General features: G+C 48.1%; 1 protein-coding gene and 1 long non-coding RNA gene across 10 annotated transcripts in view; one reads left to right on the forward strand and one right to left on the reverse strand.

The window, feature by feature from the left end:
- Positions 1–16,267, reverse strand: part of UPB1 (beta-ureidopropionase 1) — a 33,789-nt gene extending 17,522 nt beyond the window's left edge. For 4 of the 5 annotated variants that reach the window (XM_015149916.3, XM_077950484.1, XM_001095304.5 and 1 more), the window contains exons 1-3: positions 15,583–15,950; positions 7,843–8,014; positions 5,909–5,996 (exon numbers count right to left, since the gene is read on the reverse strand). In XM_015149916.3, coding sequence (XP_015005402.1) covers positions 5,909–5,996; positions 7,843–8,014; positions 15,583–15,692 — 370 coding nt within the window. In that variant the 5' untranslated portion in view covers positions 15,693–15,950. Of the gene's footprint in view, positions 1–5,908; positions 5,997–7,842; positions 8,015–15,582 lie in introns of all 5 variants that reach the window. The other variant, XM_077950481.1, reaches the window with a different exon arrangement.
- The window catches only part of LOC107000611 (uncharacterized), a 67,979-nt gene continuing 61,723 nt past the window's right edge, over positions 15,919–22,174 (forward strand). For 2 of the 5 annotated variants that reach the window (XR_013399485.1, XR_013399484.1), the window contains exon 1: positions 16,071–16,386. This is a non-coding gene — a long non-coding RNA (uncharacterized LOC107000611). Of the gene's footprint in view, positions 16,387–22,174 lie in introns of all 5 variants that reach the window. The other 3 variants (XR_001447725.3, XR_013399483.1, XR_013399486.1) reach the window with 3 other exon arrangements.

A 22,174-nucleotide genomic window follows, 5' to 3' on the forward strand; every position in this document is an offset into this window, starting at 1 on the left:
TTTTGTATTTTTAGTAGAGACGGGGTTTCTCCACGTTGGTCAGGCTGGTCTTGAACTCCCGACCTCAGGTGATCCGCCCACCTCGGCCTTCCAAAGTGCTGGGATTACAGGCGTGAGCCACCATGCCCGGCCTAGAGTAGTCAAATTCTTAATGACAGAAAGTAGAATAGCTGTCAGAGGTCAGAAGAGGGGATAATAGGGAGTTACTGTTTAATGGGTAGAGGTGTCCAATTGTGAATGATGAGAAAAGTTCTGGAGATCACAGTGATGACGGTTGCACAACAACATGAATGTATTTAATGCCACAGACTGTACACTTAAAAATGGTTAAAATGGTAAATATTGTTATGTATATCTATATGCCACACACACAAAAAGTTTTAAATTGCCAAAGTTCCCAACCAGCAGATCTCCTGCTGTTGGCCAATCTGCAGGGTGGCAGGAGCTCCATTAACTCCTTGGGGAAAGTATCAGAAGGCCACTGGGGATGACACTGGGACCCTCCCTCTTCCTAGTGACAAGGAGGTTTCTTTAGAAATAAGAAAAGCTACTCATTAATGATCCCACAAAAAGTTTGGGAACCACCGAACAGGATGAACATCTACAAGGATTAATGCTCTTATTCTCATGATCTCTGGCCAGGCCCCACCAGGGAGCTAATTTGGTAGGAAATTTCATTCAACTCATTGGTTTTTTTTTTTTTTTTTTTTTCTCCAAACAGTAGGTACGTAGACACAGAGTAACAGTTCAAAGATGCTGGTCATCTCCATGCACTCCAGGTTCAGAGCAGTCTCCTATGCAGGGGACAGAGGGAAATCCGCTGGCGTGGGCCTTTGGGACCTTCAGCTGTGTGCCCAATGCTGCTCTACAGCCCAGCCACACATGGATATCTGCAGCGCGTGGAGTTACCTTTAGTACCTGCCAGTCTGCTGGCATGAACGGTGCCTCACTGTGAGTAAATGTCTCCCATATCCCCAGTGAGGCTGAGTCCTTCACCACACATTCACCGGCCAGTCTGGATTCCTTCCCTACATTTTTTTGTTCATACCCTTTGCCTATTTCCTACTGGGCTATTCGTCTTTTTCTTTCTCAATCTGGAGAACTGAATTCCTTGTCTGGACTAATTCAGTATACTCTGTAGATCTCCCACCTCACAATAACCCAAGTCCATTTCTTTTTTTCTTTCCTTTTTTTTGAGATGGAGTCTTGTTCTTGTTGCCAGGCTGGAGTGCAACGGCGCGATCTCAGCTATGGGAAACATTTACTCACAGTAGGCACCGTTCACACCAGCAGACTGGCAGGTACTAAAGGTAACTCCACACGCTGCAGATATCCATGTGTGGCTGGGCTGTAGAGCAGCACTGGGAACACAGCCAAAGGTTCCAAGGGCCCACCCCAGCGGATTCCCCTCTGTGGTTGGTTATATTGGGAGGCTGGAGGAGGTGGGGTCTGATTTGCATAGGGCCCAGGGGATTGGTTTGACCAGGTGTGACATTCAAGTAGCCTGCAAAAAACCTAGCCCTCCCACCTTAGTCTTTTAATATGCAAATGTGAGCTGAGCTGCCATGACATCCTGAACATGTGTGAGTTATCTGGAGGTGGTCATGACACTTGGCACAGGTGGTGACAAGGAGAAGAGGACAGGAACCGCCATGTTGGCCATGTTGGGTGGACCTAGCTTCTAATTGCTTGCATTTGCATATCAAAGCTTGCTGGCATGGCTCTTTAAGCCGCCTGTTCAGTTAGAAAAGAAATGGTTCAGGGGTTGCTTCTTATTACAGGAAAATTTCCACTGAGAACCTTTACTCCTTTTACTTCTTTCTAGTTGCCTAAAAATTATTTCTTTATAACTCTTGTATTCATAATAGGCAGCTCATCTCCAACACCCCTAAGCAGGTGTTACCCCCTTTATTTCACAGAGAAGGAAGAGAAGCCTCAGCCTCTCAATTCCTTCCAGTCCCAGGAAGCCTGGTCCTAAGAGTACCACAGTAAATATCCCGCCAATGGCACCACCACCACCACCTTGCCAAGCAGGCGGCAGGCACTGCCAGCAACAGCCCTGGGGGCCTTGGTACCACGCTCAAGGCTCCCCAGGCTCGCCTTCTGTGAAGAGAGATGAATTATTTTAAGGAAGCCAACAGAAAAGCTGTTGAAAACACAAATGCTCCTTAATGACCATTAATTCTCAGCTTTCAGAGCATTAGGAGTGAGTCAATTGCCCCCAGAGAATAAACGGCTTCTTTTCCTGTTTACACAACCACTCTAATGTAAACACACTTTCAAAAGAAGGATGTGGAAGGGGGGTTGGGTGAGGCTGACTGCAAAGTCCCAACTACAGTTCTTCAACTAGAGGGGACAGGATTCCACATGCATTGACCCAACACCTGGCCCTCAGGCACTGCCAGCCTAGAGGGAAGGAGATGAATTAGAACCTGGTGCAGCCACACAACCTGGCAGTACAGAGTGGTCAGCTCTGCCTGGGGGAGTCCCCAGGGCCCCACAAAGGAGGGGTACCTGTGCTAGACTTTGATAAATGAAGGGGAGTTCCAGATCCAAGAAAGGGAAGATGTTAGTTCAACTACCCAGTCAATACTAATGTGTAGTGCCTGTCATGCACCAGGGATTATTCTTGCCACTAAAGATGAAACAGGGGTGGGTGGAGAGTTGGGAAAAACAAACATAGGTACTATCTTCATGGAGCTCATGGTCTAATGAAGAGTGAGAGTACAGAGGTAACAAAAAATAGGAAAACGACATGAACTTCTGGGACACAGACACATGTTCTTTCCTGAAACCCTACCAACATGACAGGAAAGCAATGTTCATGCAAAGGCATATACCCACAAGGACCGGGCGCTGAGGGAGGGGAAACAGGAAGGCAGAGAGATGCAGGCAAATCTCTCAGCAGATCAGAGAAAAGAGTCCGCTAGCAGTAGAGAAGGTCTCCTGCTTATCCAAAGCTCAGGACCCAGGGGGACCAGGTACCTCTGAAGGTGGGGAAGCAGGGAAGGATGATAAACAAGGACTGGCCAAAGGTCTATTTAAGAAGCAGTTAGGGGCCGGGCGCAGTGGCTCACGCCTGTAATCCCAGCACTTTGGGAGGCCAAGGTGGGAGGATTGCTTGGGCCCAGGAATTTGAGACCTGCCTGGGCAACTCAGTGAGATCTCATCTTTACAAAAAAAAAAAAAAAAAAAATTCAAGAAAATTAGCCAGGTGTGGTGGCATGCATCTATGGTCCCAGCTACTCGGGAGGCTGGGGCAGGAGCATTGCTTGATCCTGGGAGGTCGAGGCTGCAGTGAGCTGTGATTGCACCACTGTACTGCAGCCTCAGTGACAGAGTAAGACCATGTATAAAGATAAAAAAATAGGAGGAAATATACAACAAAATTAGGGTACTAGTCCAGGGTTCCCATATCCTAATAGTAAGACTGTCTAGAAGGAGAAAAAAGAGGAGAAAATAATGAATGAATGAAATAATGCAAGAAAATTTCCTAGAGCGTCAGAATCCAAGTTTCTAGACTAAAAGAACCCACTAAGTACCAAGAGTGGATTAAAATAGATATGCACAATGGAATATCATTATGAAATTGTAGAGTATTGGTGAAAAACAGAAACTCCTACAGTCTTCCAGAGAAAAACAAATCACAGACAATGGGTCACAAATTAAAATGGCTGTGGATTACTCAACAATGCCCCAAAACTAGAAGACAATGGAACAACGTCTGTTCAAACTTTTGAAGGAAAATGATTTCTAACCTAAAATTTGATGCTCAACCAAACTATCAAGAAAATTGTAGAAGGAACATATTTTCAGATGGGCAAGGCCTCAAAAAGTTTACCTCTGATGTGTTCTTCCTCAGGGAACTACCGGTTCTGAGAGTCCCTAGCTAAATGGGGGCTCCAGTACCAGAGTGGCTAGCAACCCAGCACTAACAGGAAATGAAGGGAGCTGGACGTGGTCTCTATAGTGTGCCTTTCACAGGATACATCTTGTACATGGTGGACAGCCTAATGCCTGTCTGTCCAACCCGTGACCAGGGGGTCCCTCATACATGAAACTTGTTTATACTGGTAGATGCTGTGTGGCTCTTGCCTGACCTGTCCCTGCCTGACTACCACTCTGGCACTAGGAGCCCAACTTTGTGTTTCCCCCAGTATCCCAGGGAAAACCTAGCCTGGGGCAGCCCCTGGTTCTTCTCATGGAAGGTGCAAATTCAACACACCATCGCAATAGGAAACAAGTTTGAAGATTTTTACTTACAGATCCTGGGTAAGGAGAGTGCCATGAGTCATAAGGGCAGTCCTCTGTCCCCAGGTCAGATGAGGCAGAAATGACGAGTCAGAGAGAGTGTGGGCCAACTAGCAGTACACATAATGACTAAGATGTGGTCACCTTAAGTTAATGGCCAAATGCCTGGATGGTCCATTTAAAGGAAGCAGCAGGAAAGTGGGCAGCCCAGTCGGCTGGCGGGAGAGAGGTCTCTTAAGTTCTTACCTCTGGCCACTTGGCCTGAGCCATTTGGGTGTGGCGTAGAACTGGGAACTGTGTCCAGGGTGACTGAGCCCTGCCTCTGGTATGACAGAGTTAAACTTGTATTCAACATGGATGCTAAGGCAACATAAATCTGTAAGGATCCACTACACTACTAAAATAAGGGCATAAACCAAGAAAGAGGAAGCTGTGGGAACAGAGAAACACAAGAGCAAAGCAAAGGGATTCCCCAGGGTGATGGTGAGGGGGGATCCCAGGACAACTGTGTGGCCAGCAGAGGGGGCACCTGATTCAGCCCACAGCAGTCACAAGGCTCCGGGGCAGATTCCTTGGAGGAGATGAAACTGATAGACTGTTTGATGTGTCTAAAACACATTAAGGGAGATTTAGGAATTCATAGAAAGTTTGGGGTTGAATGGTGGCAAGTAGAAAACAAAGCAAACTCTAGGGAAAACAGAAAATAATTCAGGAAAAGAAATAAAAGTTCAGCCTGAGCAATATAGTGAGATCTCCATCTCTACAAAGTGTTTTTTTTGTTTGTTTTTTGTTGTTTGTTTTTTTCAATTAGCTGGGCATGATGGTGTGCACCTGTGGTCCCAACTACTTGGGAGGCTGAGGTGGGAAGATTGCTTGGGCCTGGGGTCAAGGCTGCAGTGAGCTGTGATTGCACCACTGCACTCCAAGCCTGGGTGACAGAGTAAGACCTTGTCTTAAAAAAAAGAAAAAGGAATCAAAGTTGACAAAACGGCTGGGGGGATAGAAGAACAAGGACACGTGTATGTTGAAGGGCCAGGAGGAGGCAGGAAAGGGCTAACACTGACGTCTTCCATAGGGGGAAGTCAATAGGTGATGCAAAACTAAAAAATTAGGAAGTAGCAACACTAACAAAGGTAAATTCCAAAGGAACTAGCTCAGTGCTGATGCTGGGGATAACAGTTATTTTTTGGTAGCAGACCTTGTAGACCCATCTGACTCTAAACCATGAGCATGTATAACTCTGATAAAAATAAAAACCACAAAGGTACATTGTGCAAGAAATGTTTAGATAGGGAGGCTGGCTCTGGGCTGAGATCTGAAGGTAAAGAAGTCCTGGTTAGGAGGGCACAGGAGACCAGCCAGAGGGAATTACAAAAGTCAGGGGTGGGCTGCCAGAGGCTTGGACCAGGTGGTGGTAGAGAAATGGGGAGGAGTGAATGGATTCAGAACGATGTGGGAAAACTGATGGGCTCAGACAACAGCCTGGTGCGTAACAACAGGAAGGCTGGGGTTCCTGGTGATGTGGACAGAAAACCTTTCCATGGATGAGAAAACAAAGGAGATTCTTTAAAAGTCAGGCAGCAGACACTCTTGGCAACATGGAGAGAATACACAATTGTTTGAAGGCAGCAGAGAAAGCACCATAAAAAAGACTCACTCCATGCTTCCTGGAAACAGATGATGTTGACTCCACACATTGCAGCCACCTCTATGATAGCCTTTATGCGTCTATGAAGGGCAGAGACCTGAGAATTTAAAAAGGATTAGAATCCATTTAGTTCTATTGGTAAGGCAATTTTTAGGATCTCATCCTAATGCATATGGAACAATCAATGCCCACCTGGGCAGGTATGAGGAGTAGGGTGGGGAGGTTCTATATTTGGTTATCTCCTGATGTCCAAAATCTGCATGAAAAGCTGGAGGTGCAGAGGCTCTGGGGTCACAGACACTTTGACGCTGCCTCAGTTTCCTCATCTGGTAATGGGGAGACTGCCACCTGACCTGTGGGGTTGCTGAGAGGCAGGGATGAGGATGGTGCTGCTTCTGGCTCAGGGCCCATGCTCACACCATCTCCCAGGTCAACCATCCCCTTGGCCCAGGACTCCGCTCTCCGCTGTCCTGCCTTCAGAGGCAAGCCTTGTCCCGCACTTATCCTACTTGTTCTACTTATCCTATGTGTATCGTATCATGGAATGCCTCGCCTCTCTGGCTCTTTTAAATCCCTGTGCTTTGGTGTGTGCTGTGCCCTGGGCCAGGAATGTACTTCCCTCCTCCCACCTAATCTTCCTGGAGGTGTTATCTATGTCACGTGTCGCCCCTCTGGGGGCCTCTGCAGACTCTCACAGTTGTGGGCCAAGTGTCAAGCTAACTCGGAATCCACTGGCCTTCGGGAGCCATCGTGTGCCACTGCTTTGTGTGCCACTCTTCCTCTGGTGTCTTGTCACTCCCAGGAGCCCACAGGCTCCTTAGGGATAGGAAGAAAGCAACCTCATCGTCTACTTGTCCTTGGCACAATGCCTGGCTCCCAGGAGACATCAAAAGTGTTTGTTCAAAGACAGACCAAAGGAACCAGGCTGAAAACCCAGAGTGCACAAACTCTTTACAAGGCCTATAGTCTCCTCCTTTGAGAGGCTGTGTACCCCACGGCTTTGTGGGTATTTGCTGACAGCATCAGCCCCACAAATACACATTTGCTTGGCGTTAGCAAAGCTTTTTGCTAACTGTGTGGGTGAAAAAAACATAGCTGGTCCTATGATTTGACAGTCTGGGATGATAGAGGGGACATATCCACAAAAAAAGAATCCAGACACAAAAAGTGAGAGAACTGAGAACCAGACATCTGTGAATCCAACAAAAGCAAAGGAAGGACCAATGTGAATGATGATGCAGAACCAAACCTGGAATCCAAGAGACCTTAGGTTTCTCCAGAATCCCTAAGAATCCTCAAACACCCTGTATCCTGAGGAAACCTGTACAGGGAAATCCCTGAAAGTTTGAGCAGCTGGCGGAATGCTGTGGAGAAGTGTATAAAACAAACCACCTGTGCCTGTGACAATATGTTTCTTTAGGGAGATACCAGATGCTGTCACCTTTATTTACTAACTCTGAGGTCATAAGCAAATGCCTATCTATTCCTGTAAGCCTGCAGGTACCACAGCTGACAGACTTCTGGGTATAGCGAGTCCCCGCCCTGAGGATTAAGGCAGAAGAACACACGGACAGACGGTCCTGACCAGTGTGTGCTGGCTGGCTGCCTCCTGGCAGGCAGCTGAGAGGCAGCGTCCCGTGGAGAGCACGAGCAGGCCAAAAGGGCACCCTCCTGGTTGGTAAATGGAGCTTCAGATCAATAGCTGGAGAGAAGTGGAAAGATCAGTGAGGAGGAGGGAGAGACAGAGTAAGAACAAGAAGGCAGAAGAGCCAGAGATGCAGGCTGGAGGGCTGTGGGGAGGCCAGGGCAGGAGCGTCTCTGCTACTGCTCAAGGGATCCAAGCCTGCAGACCTGGAGTATGTGGCCAGCCAGGGTCTGCAGGTGTGCTCCAAAGGGCGAGCCACAACCCCGTTTGTGTATTTATTATGGTCAAGAGTCTGTACCTGTTCTGCCACAGGGGCATCTGCGGGGAGTGGGGTTCTGTTCTGAACCAGCCCCACACGCACGATGCGGGGTCGTCTCAGCTGCTCCTCCGCTGCTTCAAAGGCATATCCCTGCAGTTCAAAGTCTTCTCTGGAGGCGGCTTCGAAAGCTTCCCTGGGCAGATCAAGCTTCCTAGACGGGCAGGAAAGAAGGAAGGTGATTTTGATGCAGTCTGCTCCATTTAAAAGCCCTCTCCCATTTCCTGTAGTTATTTATCAGTCAAAGAGGTGAGTATGTCCTGGCTAGAAGGTACTCAGTGCCAGGGCCCAAGGGAGCTGGGGAGCAGGGGTGTCCAGCCATGACCGAACACTACACTGAACCTGGACTTTACCTGCAGTTGGCAGGGAGACCTCAGCAGAGAGGCAGCACAGTTAGGCCTGGCAACGGGGAAGCCAGTCAAGAGGTTGGTGTTTTAGACTTGCTGAAATCAGGGTAGGAATTAAAGGCCTGGCAGTCAACACAGAAAGGAGGGAATAGATTCTCAAAAGTGTTTCTGAAGCAAAATCAGGACTATGCTGAGCCTAGAGTGTGAGGCAGGCTGTGGGAGCAGAGAAGGGCTTGGAAAATGAGGCTCAGGAGACAGGCTGGTTGGAGAGGCCATGACCTGGGACCATATGGATGACCTTGTGGTGAACAAAGACCCTGGCTACTCTGTCCTGCTGCTTCTGCTGGGGGAGGCCAGTTCCACACCTGGTGATGGGTGGGCTTGGTGGGGCCCAGGTGTTCAGATGGAAGCCTTAAATGCTCATCCACATTTGTAGTTTATTAACAAAGGCTAGAGAATTAGTTATAAAACACTTCACTGAAGTGACCATTGGCCGAACAGCAAATAACCCCTGATGCCTGTTGCACACCCAGAGGGGAAACCCATACAGGCATGGGATGGGACACGGCCCCTGACCAGGAAGGGCTTACCATCTAAGGGCAAGATGATTATGAAATACCCAGAAAACACATCAAAAAATAACCTGACAGCCATTATCTAATAACAATATTTCTCTCCTACTTTAAATCACTTTCTTAGAGACGTTTCTTTCAAAATCACAGCCCTGTCAGCCCAAGCCCCCTGTCGCCGCCCCCTGCCAGGCACTTTCCATGTGATGGCCCTGACAGCTCTGAGTTCGGTTCCGCCCCTGACAATCAGCCTGCTTTTCAAGTAGTCAAGGTTCCCTTCACTCCAGCAGGTTAGAAATAGCAGCAGTGCCCACACCGTGCCTCTCCTTGTTGTGATTGCCTTAGACAGCCCTCCCATCCTCCAGCGGAAGGGTGCTCCTGCAGGCCTCAGCCTCAGGGCAAATCCCCTCTGGTGGACATAATCACGCAACTTTCCAGGATGTGTGTGTGGGTAGATACCGGGAGAAAAAGGAGCAAGGTTTATGTGTCTATTTCCTCGAAGGCCTGTGGGCCTGGGAGCCAGACAGCCCTTTGAGAGTGTCCTGGTGAACCCTGCCTGGCCTCTCAGCCTGTGGTCTCACAGCAGGAAGATGTCAGGTGAAGAGCTCATCTTGGGTGTGGAAACATGGCTATAACCATCACCTGGCTGAAGTCTCTCTCCCCATCTTCCCACCATGCATAACCTCCATTACCTACCCTTCTTCCCCCAAGTGGTGACTCCGCCTGGCCAGCCCTGAGGCTGCCCACCTCCTCATCCCCAGCTCCCTGCGAGCTCATTCTAAGCCAAGGCGATACAGGAGAGGCCGCTCCACCCTCCAGGACAGCCACCTTTGGGGCTCTACCTCTTCCCAGCCACTCCCGTCTACTATCTGGGCACCACCTGTAAGGCCTCTCTGCCCTTCCATTATCCAAGACAGTCCATCACCACATCCTACACAGCTTCATCTTGGAGAACCTAACCAACTCTCAAGCCATACCTTGTGCAGACGCAGTCAATGATGTGCTGTGTCCATCGAAAGGCCTGGTACGGGAGATGCAGTGGACCACTGAGATGGACTGAATACTTATGTCTGCCCCAAAGCCATATGTTGAAATCCTAATCTCCAATGTGATAGGGCTCTTTGGGAGGTGATTAGGTCATGAGGGTAGAGTCCTCATGAATGGGATTAGTGGTCTTTTAAAAGACCCCCTAAGAGGGGGTGCTTGCTTCCTGTACCATGTAAGCACACAGTGAGAAGGCACCATCTACGAACCAGGAAGTGGGTCCTCACCAGACACCAGATCTGCTGTGGCACCTTGATCTTGGATTTCATAGCATCTACAACCGTGAGGAATAAATTTACCTGGTTTAAGATGGGGAGAGAGACCGCAGCCAGGTGTTGGTTACAGCAGGTTTGCACACTCAGACAAGAGCTCTCCCACCTGACATCTTCCTGATGTGAGACCACAGGCTGAGGACAGGGCTCACTAGGACATTCCCAAAAGGCCGTCCAGCTACCAGACCCACAGGCCTTTGGGGAAACAGATACACAGACCCTTCTCCTTTTTCTCCCTGTGATTGCCCACAAGTACTGGGAAGTCTGTGGTATTTTGTTATAGCAGCTCAAAAGTACTAAAACAAGCATCAATCAATCAGCCACTGCCCAGGAGGACAAGACCAGCAAATGAGCCACAACCTCACAGATGGCCTCATGCTGCCACTGCCCGCCCTGGTCCCTATAGTTGGCTTTCAGACCCTCTATCCCTTACCCTGCTACTGAGGCCTCCTTGCATCAGGGCTTTCCTTCAAACTTCAAGGAGTAAAGCCCATCACTTCCCATCCTAGCCCCACCATGCCCTTCAGGGCCCCCACCTCTCCCACCCAGGGTCAGGCAGATCTCGCCAGAGGACACCAAGTTCCTGCCTCCGCAGCAACCTCTCACTTCTGGAACTTCATCTTTCTACCTCTGATGGCTCTTTACCATCAGCGCTTTAAATAATTAAACTGGAGCTCTTTTACAAAAGAAACGTGCTCATGGTGGGGGTGAATCAAATACTGGGAAAGGGTATAAAATGAAAAATAAATTCCCCTTTCTATCCCACCCCTAGTCCCAAAACTCAGAGGCAACCCTTCTTAACAATATTTTATGTCTCTTTCCTATTTTTCTATGTGCATGCATTACAAATACAATGGCATCATTCCGTATTTTCTGTTCTTCAACTTGCCTTTTTCACTTAATACACATAGCTTGGACATCTTTCCCCACTAGTACCTATAGACCTCCACATCCATCACTGAAGCTGTTAAAGAGTCTCTCCCACTGAACAACAGAAGGGGACTGGGGAGGGAGAGAAGGAGAGGAAGAAAGAGAAAGAGGGACAGTGCTCCACACATGTCCACGTTTACTCATTTGCTCTCTCTCCCTGCTGCCTAGGGAGCTTCCACACATGCTTCCCCGTCAGCTCAGGTCTCACCTCCTGGCCCCATCTCAGGAACTGCCACCAGCCTTATCATGGCTAAATCCAGCAGACTTCCTGCTGTCCTCACCTGCTAGACATTTCTGAGCCATCTGACGCTTCTTTCCCTGTCTTGCCCCACAGTCCTCACCTCCAGAATCTCCCACAAAGTATCTTTCTCTGACCCCTTGAATATCCGGGTTTTCCAGCATTCTCTCCAGTGCCCTCTTTTGTATCTGCTCCTCCTCCACCTGGAATGACCATCTCTAGGGCAGCTCAACAAGCCCAGCCTCTCCCACCTGAGGCCCATCTCCACATAGCAAATAGCCCCTGGGTTATTTCCACCTGCAGACCCTGAAGCTACTGTAGCAGGTTGAGCTGTGTCTCCATCCTGACACCTGGAACCTGTCATTGTGATTTTATTTGGAAAAAGGGTCTTCCCAGATGTAATTAAGATCAAGATCTCAAGATCATCCTGGATTATTCAAGTAAGCTCCAAATTCAAAGACGTGTGTGAGTTTGAGACAGGGCCTTGATGTGACTCCCAGGCTGGAGTGCAGAGGAGAGATCTTGGCTCACCGCAGCCTCAACCTCCCAGACTCAAGCGATCCTCCTGCCTCAGCCTGCCGTGTAGCTAGGACTAACTACATTATAGTGCATACTACCATGCCTGGCTATGTTTTTCTTAACATTTTATAGAAATGGGGTCTCGCTATGTTGCTCAGGCTGGTCTCAAACTCCTGAGTTCAAGCAATCCTCCAGCCCTGGCCTCCCAAAGTGCTGAGATTACAGGTGTGAGCCACTGCACCCTCCTCAAAGACAAGAGACACCACAGGAGAGATACAGGGACAACAGGAGAAGGCCAAGAAAGAGGCAGAGACTGGCTGTCACAACCTAAAGAAAGCCAGGAGCCACCTGAGGCTAGAAAAGACAAGGGAGGATTCTCCCCTAGGATCTTTGGAGGGAACACGGCCCTGCTGACACCTTGGTCTTATACTTGTGGTCTTCAGAACTGTGAGAATAAGTTTCTGTTGTTTCAAGCCACCCAGTTTGTGGTAATTTGTTACAGCAGCCCTATGAAGTAAACAACACTCAAACGCAACCTGTCCAAAGATGCTCCTCATGAGTCAACTGGCCATCTGAGAGTCCAAGCCAGAAGCCGGCAAGATCCTCACTGCCACAGCTGTTATCCTCATTGGCTCACTGTCCACTGACCTCCCTGAAACCTCTGGAAGCCTTCTGTCTCTCCACTCCCAGGTACTCTGTTCACATCAGGCCTCTCGTCTTCCACCTACTTTTTTCCAGGCTAGTCTTTTTTCCTTTCCTTAAATTTCAGCTTATCCAGTTGTTATTCCAGGTCATTCTTCGCTCAGCCACCAGGTCAAACTCTTCAAAGGCTCTGCCATTATCGGGACACAGTTCTGCTGCCTCAGAGACCCTAAGAGCTACCTGCCACTCCTGCCTCCTCTCTCAGGTCTTCCTCAGGAGAGCACTCAATGACTAACCCTCTCACAAACACAGTCTCCAAATGGGCATGTCCCCTGGTATCTGGGGACACGTACCCTTCCTGTCTCCCCTAGGATGTAGCTCAGGCATGATGCTCCTGGGAAGCCTTCCTAATGTCCCTCCAACCCCAAACACACAAACTCTCTCAAGCTCTTCCTGCTTCCTCCTCACAGTGTAAGGCAACCATCAAAAGATAGAAAGCCCTCAAGGGCAGGAACCATGACTTATCCTGGTATCCCCAGTGCCAGTGGCCAGGACTAAGTGCTCAATGAATGCTTGTTGACTGAATGACTGCTTCTTGGTTCTGGTTGTCTTAAAATGGAAAGTCGATGTTCTCTGGGGATTTCATCTGCCACAGGCAAAGGCCCATTTGGCTAATTCACTGAGCAAACATTTACTAACCATTGTAAGTGGGCGAAGAGGTGGTCTTGTGTGGAGCACATTGGGAGTCAGATCCGAGGGGCTAAGGGCTTCAGGTCCACTGGACCTTCACAGAGGTTGCTATGTCCAAATCAGACTTAGAGGAGTTTACAGGAATTTAAGTGGGATTAGAGTTTTTAAATGAGCAGTAATTTTTTTATCTTCAGTTCGAAATGTCATTCATCGCCAAATCCCACACATTAGCAAGGACAGAGTAAGTACAAAGGTTTACACCTTAGGGATAAAAGCTGAAAGGGCTAAATGCTGAGTAGAACAGAGCAAGAAAAGGGGGTAGGAAAAGGAGCCACTTAGTTATTGTGAGCCCCAGGATGAAGCCTGGCAGTGATTGGTCAAGAGAGACAGCTGTCTCCCATTTCACCAGCTATTATCATCATCCCTCCCGCTCTGGAGTGACCCAAATGCTTAGATAAAATCCCTCTTGCATGGGCTGACCTCAGTCCTTCTCCAGAATGTGCCCCAGCCAATCACCTTTATGGGAAACTGACTTATCTTTTCCTAAGACTCTTCTCCTTTACCTCTCCCTGGCACCCACATGCTGTCTTTTTTACCAGGAAGATATGCCCATCCTACTCTTAGAATAAAGTAATTACCGTCCCTAGAAGCATAAGACACCCCTTGCTTTATTTAAGACATTTTCCTTAGGAGTCTCAAATCTAAGACACTTCTCAAGGACTAGTCTTTACAGATGCAGTGGAAATAGGAGCATGAGTGCATTCACTGGGAGGGGCCTTAAAGGTCACCCAGCCCTTTGGATATGAAGAGCCCTTTCTGACAAAGTTCTCTACTACCTCACTCCCAAAAAGCAGCTGTTCTAACTTCATCATCCACTAGCTGTGAAAACACCCTTGGATCTGAGGTCTAGCCTCCCTGCAGTAACTCCATAGCAGCTGTGGCTGGGAACCACCGATCCAATCAACACCTTCAGTTACCGGTAAACTGCTGTGGTTCCTGCTGCAGGGTCACTGCCACAAGGTCATGGAGCCCGCAGACTGGCTGGACTCGGGGAGAGAGGGAGCCCACAAATGAGCAAGGAAGTGGAAGGAGAGTTAGTCAGGGGCTGCATGCAGTCAGAGTTTGGATTTCATCCTAAGAGCCCAGGAAATTCCTTACAGAGTTTTATGCACAAAGGAACAACAGGATATGACTTTTTTTTTGTTTTTTTGAGACGGAGTCTTGCCCTGTCGCCCAGGCTGAAGTGTGGTGGCGCGATCTGAGCTCACTGCAACCTCTGCCTCCTGGGTTCAAGCAATTCTCCTGCCTCAGTCTCCCGAATAGCTGGGACTACAGGTGTGTGCCACCACGCCCAGCTAAATTTTTGTGTTTTTAGTAGAGATGGGATTTCACCATATTGGCCAGGCTGATCTCGAACTCTGGACTTTGTGATCCACCCGCCTCTGCCTCCCAAAGTACTGGGATTATAGGCATGAGCCACCGCGCCAGGTCAACAGGATATGATTTACATATTAAAGGGATCCTCTGGTTGCTGCAGTTAAGAAATGCACTGAAGAGAAACAAGAGTGGAAGGGGAAGTATCTTTCTTTTTCTTTTTTTCTTCTTTTTTCTTTTTTGAGACAGAGTCTCACTCTGTCACCCAAGCTGGAGTGCAGTGGCAGTGATCTCTGCTCACCGCAAGCTCTGCCTCCCGGGTTCAAGCCATTCTCCTGCCTCAGCCTCCCAAGTAGCTGGGACTACAGGCACCCACCACCACGCCCGGCTAATATTTTGTATGTTTAGTAGAGACGGGGTTTCACCGTGTTAGCCAGGATGGTCTCGATCTCCTGACCTCGTGATCCGCCCGCCTCGGCCTCCCAAAGTGCTGGGATTACAGGCGTGAGCCACTGAGCCCGGCCGGGAAGTGTCTTTTTCAGCTTTGTGGACACAGTGTCCAGCAGTACACAGCCCTCAAAGTCCTGGTGATGCACACAGCTTGCAGGGAGTGGAAAAACTAGCTTGCCAGTGGGAAAGGTTCCCTCGCCAACTAAATGTAGCCAGCCTCTATTTCCAAGAGTCAGCCAGAGGTCGGGTCACAGCAGGAAGGATGGTCTGGGGCCGGACAATCAGTACACCTGCTGGGTGCTCTGGTTGGAGACAGTGATCCAGCCAGACACCCAGAAGACAAGCCCGGCTCCATGGATGGTTGGGATGGCCACAGAGAAAGCCCTGGAGAGTAAAATCCCGTCCTTTTCCTTCCAGTTCCGGGCAACGTGGGGGAGAAGAGATTTGTAAAGGTCACGCCAGGATTCTGCAACCACCAAGGACCCCAGGGTTGTCCCATCAAGACCTACTATGGTCTCTACCCGCCAACTCAGGACTTCTCACTGCCTCCCCTGAGCCCTTCAGACTCTGAGGCCCTCCCTGCCTGCTCCCCGAGACCCACACTCTGTGGTCCCAAGATCCCATAAGTTAGCCTCTGGACTGCGGACCTGAGTTCCTTGCCATAGAGAACGCGCTTCACCTCCTGCAAGTCGGGGAGCGGTAGGTGCTTCTCCAAGCATTCCTCCAGCGACTTCCACTCAGCGCCCGCCATGGCCATGGTCCGCCAGGGCTTGTGTCCCCGCAAGAACTGCCTGCCCTTTGCCCGCAGTGGGAGGAGCTGCCCGAGCCTGCCCAGGCGCTCTCGCCTTTATCTCTTACTCTCGCTCAGCTCACGTGGGGACAGCTCACGTGGGGACACGCCCCTTCCTCGCGCAGCCAATCTGCCCTCCAGGGCTTCGCGAGTGGGACCGCCCCTGGCCTTTAGCGCTCCCTCGGCACGTGCCAAGACACGTTCCTCTTGCCGCTTCCGCAGCACACCGCCAATCAGCGCTCCAGGGCCTCGCGTGGGTAGGGGGAGGAGGGAATTCCCTTCTTGCCCTTTGCCCCTTGCCCTCTGCCCCTTGCCCTTCGCCTCTCCTTTGGCACGCGATGAGACACGCCCCTCCACTGGCGGGACTGCGCGGAGCCCTAGCTCCTCGGCTTCAAGTCGGGGCTGAGGGTGTCCCCTCCCGCCTCCCTCAGGGGCCCTCGCGCGGGTGCCCCCAGGTTCCACCCCTCCCTTTGGTGTCAGGGCCGGAACCTGGAGAGGTCTTGAGGGAAGCCTGGGCGCGGCCTCGGGGGGCTGCGGCGCGGGTCTGAGGTAAATGGTTCCAGCAGCAACCACCGGGCAGGTCTCCTCCGGACCGCGACCTCCAGTCCGAAGCACAGGGCAGCCGGCTGGGCCAGCCTCCCGCACAGGACGACAGAGGAAGGTAGGGGAGAGTTTCAGTGTCCCATGGGGACGCGGCGGCTGCACTTCTGTCCGCTCCGGAGCCTTTATGTCTGGGGAGTTTTAACCCCCGAGGGGCCAGGCTCGGAGTCCAGGCCACTACCTGGGCTGCGCGTTCCCACCCCCGGTTTTGGGGCCGCGTTGGAACCGAAGGTCAGCTGCTCGCCTGCCCTTACATGCACCTCCGTGGAGCTACTACTGTAAAATGCGGGGTCCCCGGGCAAGGGCGCGCCCCCTGCACCCTAGGACCCCCTTTCAGCCCTGCCCTCTGCCGTGTGTGTGCGCGCGCAAATATGGGCACTTTCCTGGGGTAGGGTGCGCTTTAGACTGTCGCTGAGATGGTAGGAGTGAGAGCCCCGTTTGCTGTTACCAAAGAAGCGTCCTCTTTGGGGTCCTGTTGAGAATTAGGGCAGTAAGGCCCGCTTACCTCGGTGGGCAGCCAGGTGAAGGAACCAGTCTGTAGAAATCCTATTTAGCCACTTGTAAACCTTGTGACCCCCAGGAAAGTTATTTAGTCACTGGAGGCTTCTGTTGCTTTATCTGTAAAATAGGAATGCAAAGATGACTCTGCAGGGTTGTTTAAAAGTCAGAAAAGGCCAGCACGGTGGCTCATGCCTGTAATCCCAACACTTTAGGAGGCCAAGAAAGGAGTATTGTTTGAGGCCAGGAACTCCACACCAGCCTGGGTAACACAGCAAGACCCTGTATCTACAAAATAATTTTTTAAAAATTAGCCTATCATGGTGGTGTGCACCTGTTTCTTGGGAGGCTGAGGTGAGAGGATCACTTGAGCCCAGCACTTCAAGGCTCCCTAGCTGTGATCTTACCACTGCACTTCAGCCTGGGCAATAGAGTGAGACCCAATCTCAAAGAAAAGAGGCAAGTAAGATGAGCACAAAGGGAGCTAATTTATATCTCGAAGCAGCTACTAACATTAAAAATAAGTGCTGTAAGGCCGGGTGCAGTGGCTCACGCCTGTAATCCCAGCACTTTGGGAAGCTCAGGTGGGTGGATCATGAGGTCAGGAGTTCAAGACCAGCCTGGCCAAGATGGTGACACCCCGTCTCTACTAACAATACAAAATAAATAAATAAATAAATAAATAATTAGCTGGGCGCGGTGGCAGGCACCTGTAATCCCAGCTACTCGGGAGACTGAGGCAGGAGAGTCACTTGAACACAGAGGGCAGAGGTTGCAGTGAGCCAAGATCATGCCTGTGCTCCAGCCTGGGTGACAGAGTGAGACTCCGTCTCAAAAAACAAGCAAACAAACAAAAAAGGTGCTGTAGGGCCACATACTATACTTCAGGTATTTTGTTTAGGCTACTAATTCGCAAGTTTTGTTCCTTGTTTTGATAAATGTTAACTGACAGTTTCTAGTGTCTGATGGAGCTGCGTTTTCAAGAATGCAAACTCTGAGGACTTTCTATGTGTAAGGCACTGCCAAGAGAGCCATATAAAGACAGATAACACCTAGTACTTTTTCTCTGTGATTTAAAGTAAAGACGGCTGGCACGGTGGCTCACGCCTATAATCCCAGCACTTTGGGAGGCCGAGGCGGGCAGATCACTTGAGGTCAGGAGTTGGAGACCAGCCTGACCAACATGGTAAAACCCCATCTGTACTAAAAATACAAAAATTAGCCAGGCATGGTGGCGCATGCCTGTAATCCAGCTACTCAGGAGGCTGAGGCAGGAGAATCGCTTGAACCCAGGAGGCGGAGGTTGCAGTGAGCTGAGATCGCGCCATTATACTCCAACCTGGGCAAGAAGAGCAAAACTCCATCTCAAAAAAAAAAAAAAAAAAAAAGTAAAAACAAACTTGTAAATACAGCAGATTGAAATAATTTGAGATGAAAAAGATACGATATACTATGGAGTGCAAAGAAAGAGGTGATTTCTGGCTTAGAGAAATTGTTGTAGGTCTCATGGAAGAGGCTTCAAAGCCAACTCAAAATGCTTCAAACTGAATGAACTTTCATCTCCTTTCTCAAGCAGGCTCTTAACTTCTTTGGTTGTTGTTGTTGAGACAGAGTTTTGCTTTTGTTGCCCAGGCTGGAGTGCGATGGCGTGATTTTGGCTCACTGCAACCTCCTCCTGGGTTCAAGCAATTTTCCTGCCTCAGCCTCCCGAGTAGCTGGGATTACAGGCGTGTGTCACCACACAGGCCAGTTTTTTATATTTTTAGTAGAGACGGGGTTTCACCATGTTGGTCAGTCTGGTCTTGAACTCCTGACCTCAGGTGATCCGCCTGCCTCGGCCTCTCGAAGTGCTGGGATTACAGGCATGAGCCACTGCGCCCAGCCTCTTAGCTTCTGCATGTCTTCCCTATTTCAGTAATGGCCTTACCACCCACTGATTTGCCAAGTTTTTAAGAGTTATCTGCAACTCCTCCATGTTCTTTCTTTCCCCCATAAAATCAGGCATCAAGTTCTGCTAAATTTATCTCCTGGATTTTGTTCATATCCTTCCTCCTCCCTCCTCATGTCTGCCTCCTGTCATCTTTTACTTGAATTGTTGCCAGTCTTCTAACTTGTCTCTCCACCTCCAATGTCTATCCTTAGTTGTCTTTCTAAAACTAGTATCTTTCCATCCTTTGTACCCTCTCATTCAGTGTATCCCTACCTGGAATCACCTTTCATCCTTCATTTTGTGACCGCCTTCTCATCCTCTACCATGTAGTTGAAACGTCACCTCTTCTGTAAAGACTTCTCGAATTGCCTCAGAAAAAGTTAGGCTCCCCCAGGCCTTCATAGATAGCTCTCTTGTTATATTTATTAAACAGTATTGTGTAGTTATTTCTGTGCTTTCCTCAGAAAATGGACCGGATCTATTTTTGTATCCAGAGGACTTTAGCACTCAATAAATGATTATTGAAGGCATCAACTCTGGGATCATGGACAAATTCATTAAGGTGATAACACTGAGCTGGACCTCGAGGCAGTAGTAGAAACTATTATTACTAGTTAAAATATTTAGTTCATCTTTCCCAATTGTTAAGTGACAGGTCATTCATACTAGTTCGTTATAAACCAGTGTTTCATAAATAAAAAGTTGTATTAAAAATGTTTATATTTTCCCAATTTACTTTTTACTCTGAATGATACCGAGACACTTCACTAGCTCTTTCTGTGGTAATCATTTTGTTTTTTGCTTGTTTTTGAGATGGAGTCTCCCTCTGTCACCCGGGCTGGAGTGTGGTGGAGCGATCTCGGCTCACTAAAACCTCCACCTCCTAGGTTTAAGTGATTCTTGTGCCTCAGCCTCCAGAGTAGCTGGGATTACAGGTATGTGCCACCACGCCTGCCTAATTTTTGTATTTTTAGTAGAGATGGGTTTTCACCATGTTGGCCAGGCTGGTCTCAAACTCCTGACCTTAGGTGATCTGCCCACCTCAGCCTCCCAAAGTACAGGGATTACAAGCGTGAGCCACCGTGCCTGGCTCTGTGGTAATCATTTAAAAAGACGTAAGGCTCTGCCCTCGTTTCTTTCTGAAATATCCTGCCAACCCAAAAGGTTATAACTACATGCAAGCATACTAGAGTGAGGGATTCTTCCTTGTTTGGAAGAACAACTCTTTCTCTGGCAACATGGTGTGGTTTAAGGATGTATAACCCATAATTTGGTAAGTGTATACAAACATGGGCAGGAAGGACAGAATACACGCAACCTCATCATGATGGATACCTCTGGAGAGGGAGATAGGGGAATGAAATAGAAGAATGGGAATTATCTGTTAATAGATAATATTTTAATTCTTTTTAAGAGATCGGAGACATATGACAATATTAACATTTAAAAAACCTGGGTGCTGCTTATTACCAATACTTTTATGTTTGAAATATATTTTTAAAAAATTATAGAAGAAAAGAGACTTAGAACAGGAGTCAGGAAACCTGCAGTTTAGTCTGGGTTCTACTTTAACCTTAGTTTTCCTGTTATAAAAAAGATAGGGGCCAGGTGCGGTGGCTCACGTCTGTAATCCCAGCACTTTGAGAGGCCGAGGTGGGTGGATCATTTGAGGTCAGGAGTTGGAGACCAGCCTGGCCAACATGGCGACACCCCGTCTCTACTAAAAATACAAAAATTAGCTAGGGATGGTGGTGCATGTCTATAACCCCAGCTACTGGGGGGCTCAGGCAGGAGGATCATTTGAGCCTAGGAGGTGGAGGTTGCAGTGAGCTGAGATCGTGCCACTGCACTTCAGCCTGGGAAACAGAGCAAGACTCTGTCTCAAAAAAAAAAAAAAAAAAAAAAGATTGGGGAGGGAAGGGAACTGGTGAAACAGTCTATAGAGATGATGTAAGTCTTGTCCTAATTCTAATAAAGTATGATTCTAATAATCTAGCTATGTATAAATTCCTCTATTTATATGCTTATTTGTGAGAAAACAGTTTCATTATAGAAGCTGGTTCTGCAGAAGGAGCTTATTTGTTAAAAGTGTATTAGTGTCTGTTTTTAGGTATTACTTTTAAATTCACAATATGTGTTTATTTTAATCCTTAGAGAAGGTATTTAAAGTGCTTTTTAAAAAGTGATATGTATAGGAAATTAAATTTTCTTATTTTTAATTTTTGTGAGGACATAGTAAGCATATATATTTATTGGGTGCATGAGATGCTTTGCTACAGACATGCACTGTGTAATAATCACGTCATGGTAAATGGGGTGTCCATCCCCTCAAGCATTTATTCTTTGTGTTACAAACAATCCAATTATACTCTTACAGTTATTTTTAAATGTACAATTAAATTATTATTGACTATAGTCACCCTGTTCTGCTAGCAAATACTAGATCTTACTCATTCTAACTACTTTTTGTACCTATTAACCATCTCCACTTTTCCCCCACCCCCAACTACCCTTCCCAGCCTCTGGTAACCCTCTTTCTACTCTCCATCTGCATGAGTTCCGTTGTTTTAATTTTTAGCTCCCACAAATAAGTGAGAACATGTGGATTGTCTTTCTGTGCCTTGCTCATTTCACTTAATGACCTCCAGCTCCATCCATGTTGTTGCAAATGACAGGATGTCGTTTCTTTTTGTGGCGGAATAGTACTCCATTGTGTATATGTACCACATTTTCTTTATCCATTCATCTGCTGATGGACATTTAGGTTGCTTCCAAATCTTGGCAATTGTGAACAGTACTGCAACAAACATGGGATGGGCATGCAGATATCCGTTAGATACACTGATTTCCTTTCTTTTGTATATATACCCAGCAGTGGAATTGCTGGATCATACAGTAAGGTACTATTTTTACTCATTAACATTTGAAGGACTAAAATTTTATGATGATCAATGGTGAGCAATTCTAATAAAGGCCATGACATGGAAATCCTACCAGTCTTCTCCTATGACCCAGAGGGCCTGTTTATGCCTTCATTTAGCACTTTATAACACACAAAAGGCTTTTGCATCATCTTGTCGCATTTGATCATCCAATAATACTGTGAGGTAAGGGGACAGGGTTTTTGGTATTTGTCAGATTTCCAAGTTAAACGTGGTATTTACTGGAAAGAAACTGTAAGAGCCAATGTTTTACTTATAGTCAAGGGAAAAAAGATCTGAGGTGATCCAATTTCTAAGCAACATTCTAAAACCCAATTTCTGGTTAATTTGTCCCTACATTGCGTTCCTTAGCCCAGAAGTCACAATTCTTTTTTCACTAACGTTTTTTATTGTTATTATCCTTATGTAGACTTAAGTGTCTCAGATGAAAAAATCTTGGAGTAGCCCACCTAAACTTACCGAAAATGGATTTTGCAGCA

The sequence above is a fragment of the Macaca mulatta genome, chromosome 10 (assembly GCF_049350105.2).
Source record: "Macaca mulatta isolate MMU2019108-1 chromosome 10, T2T-MMU8v2.0, whole genome shotgun sequence".
Classification (NCBI taxonomy): domain Eukaryota; kingdom Metazoa; phylum Chordata; class Mammalia; order Primates; family Cercopithecidae; genus Macaca; species Macaca mulatta.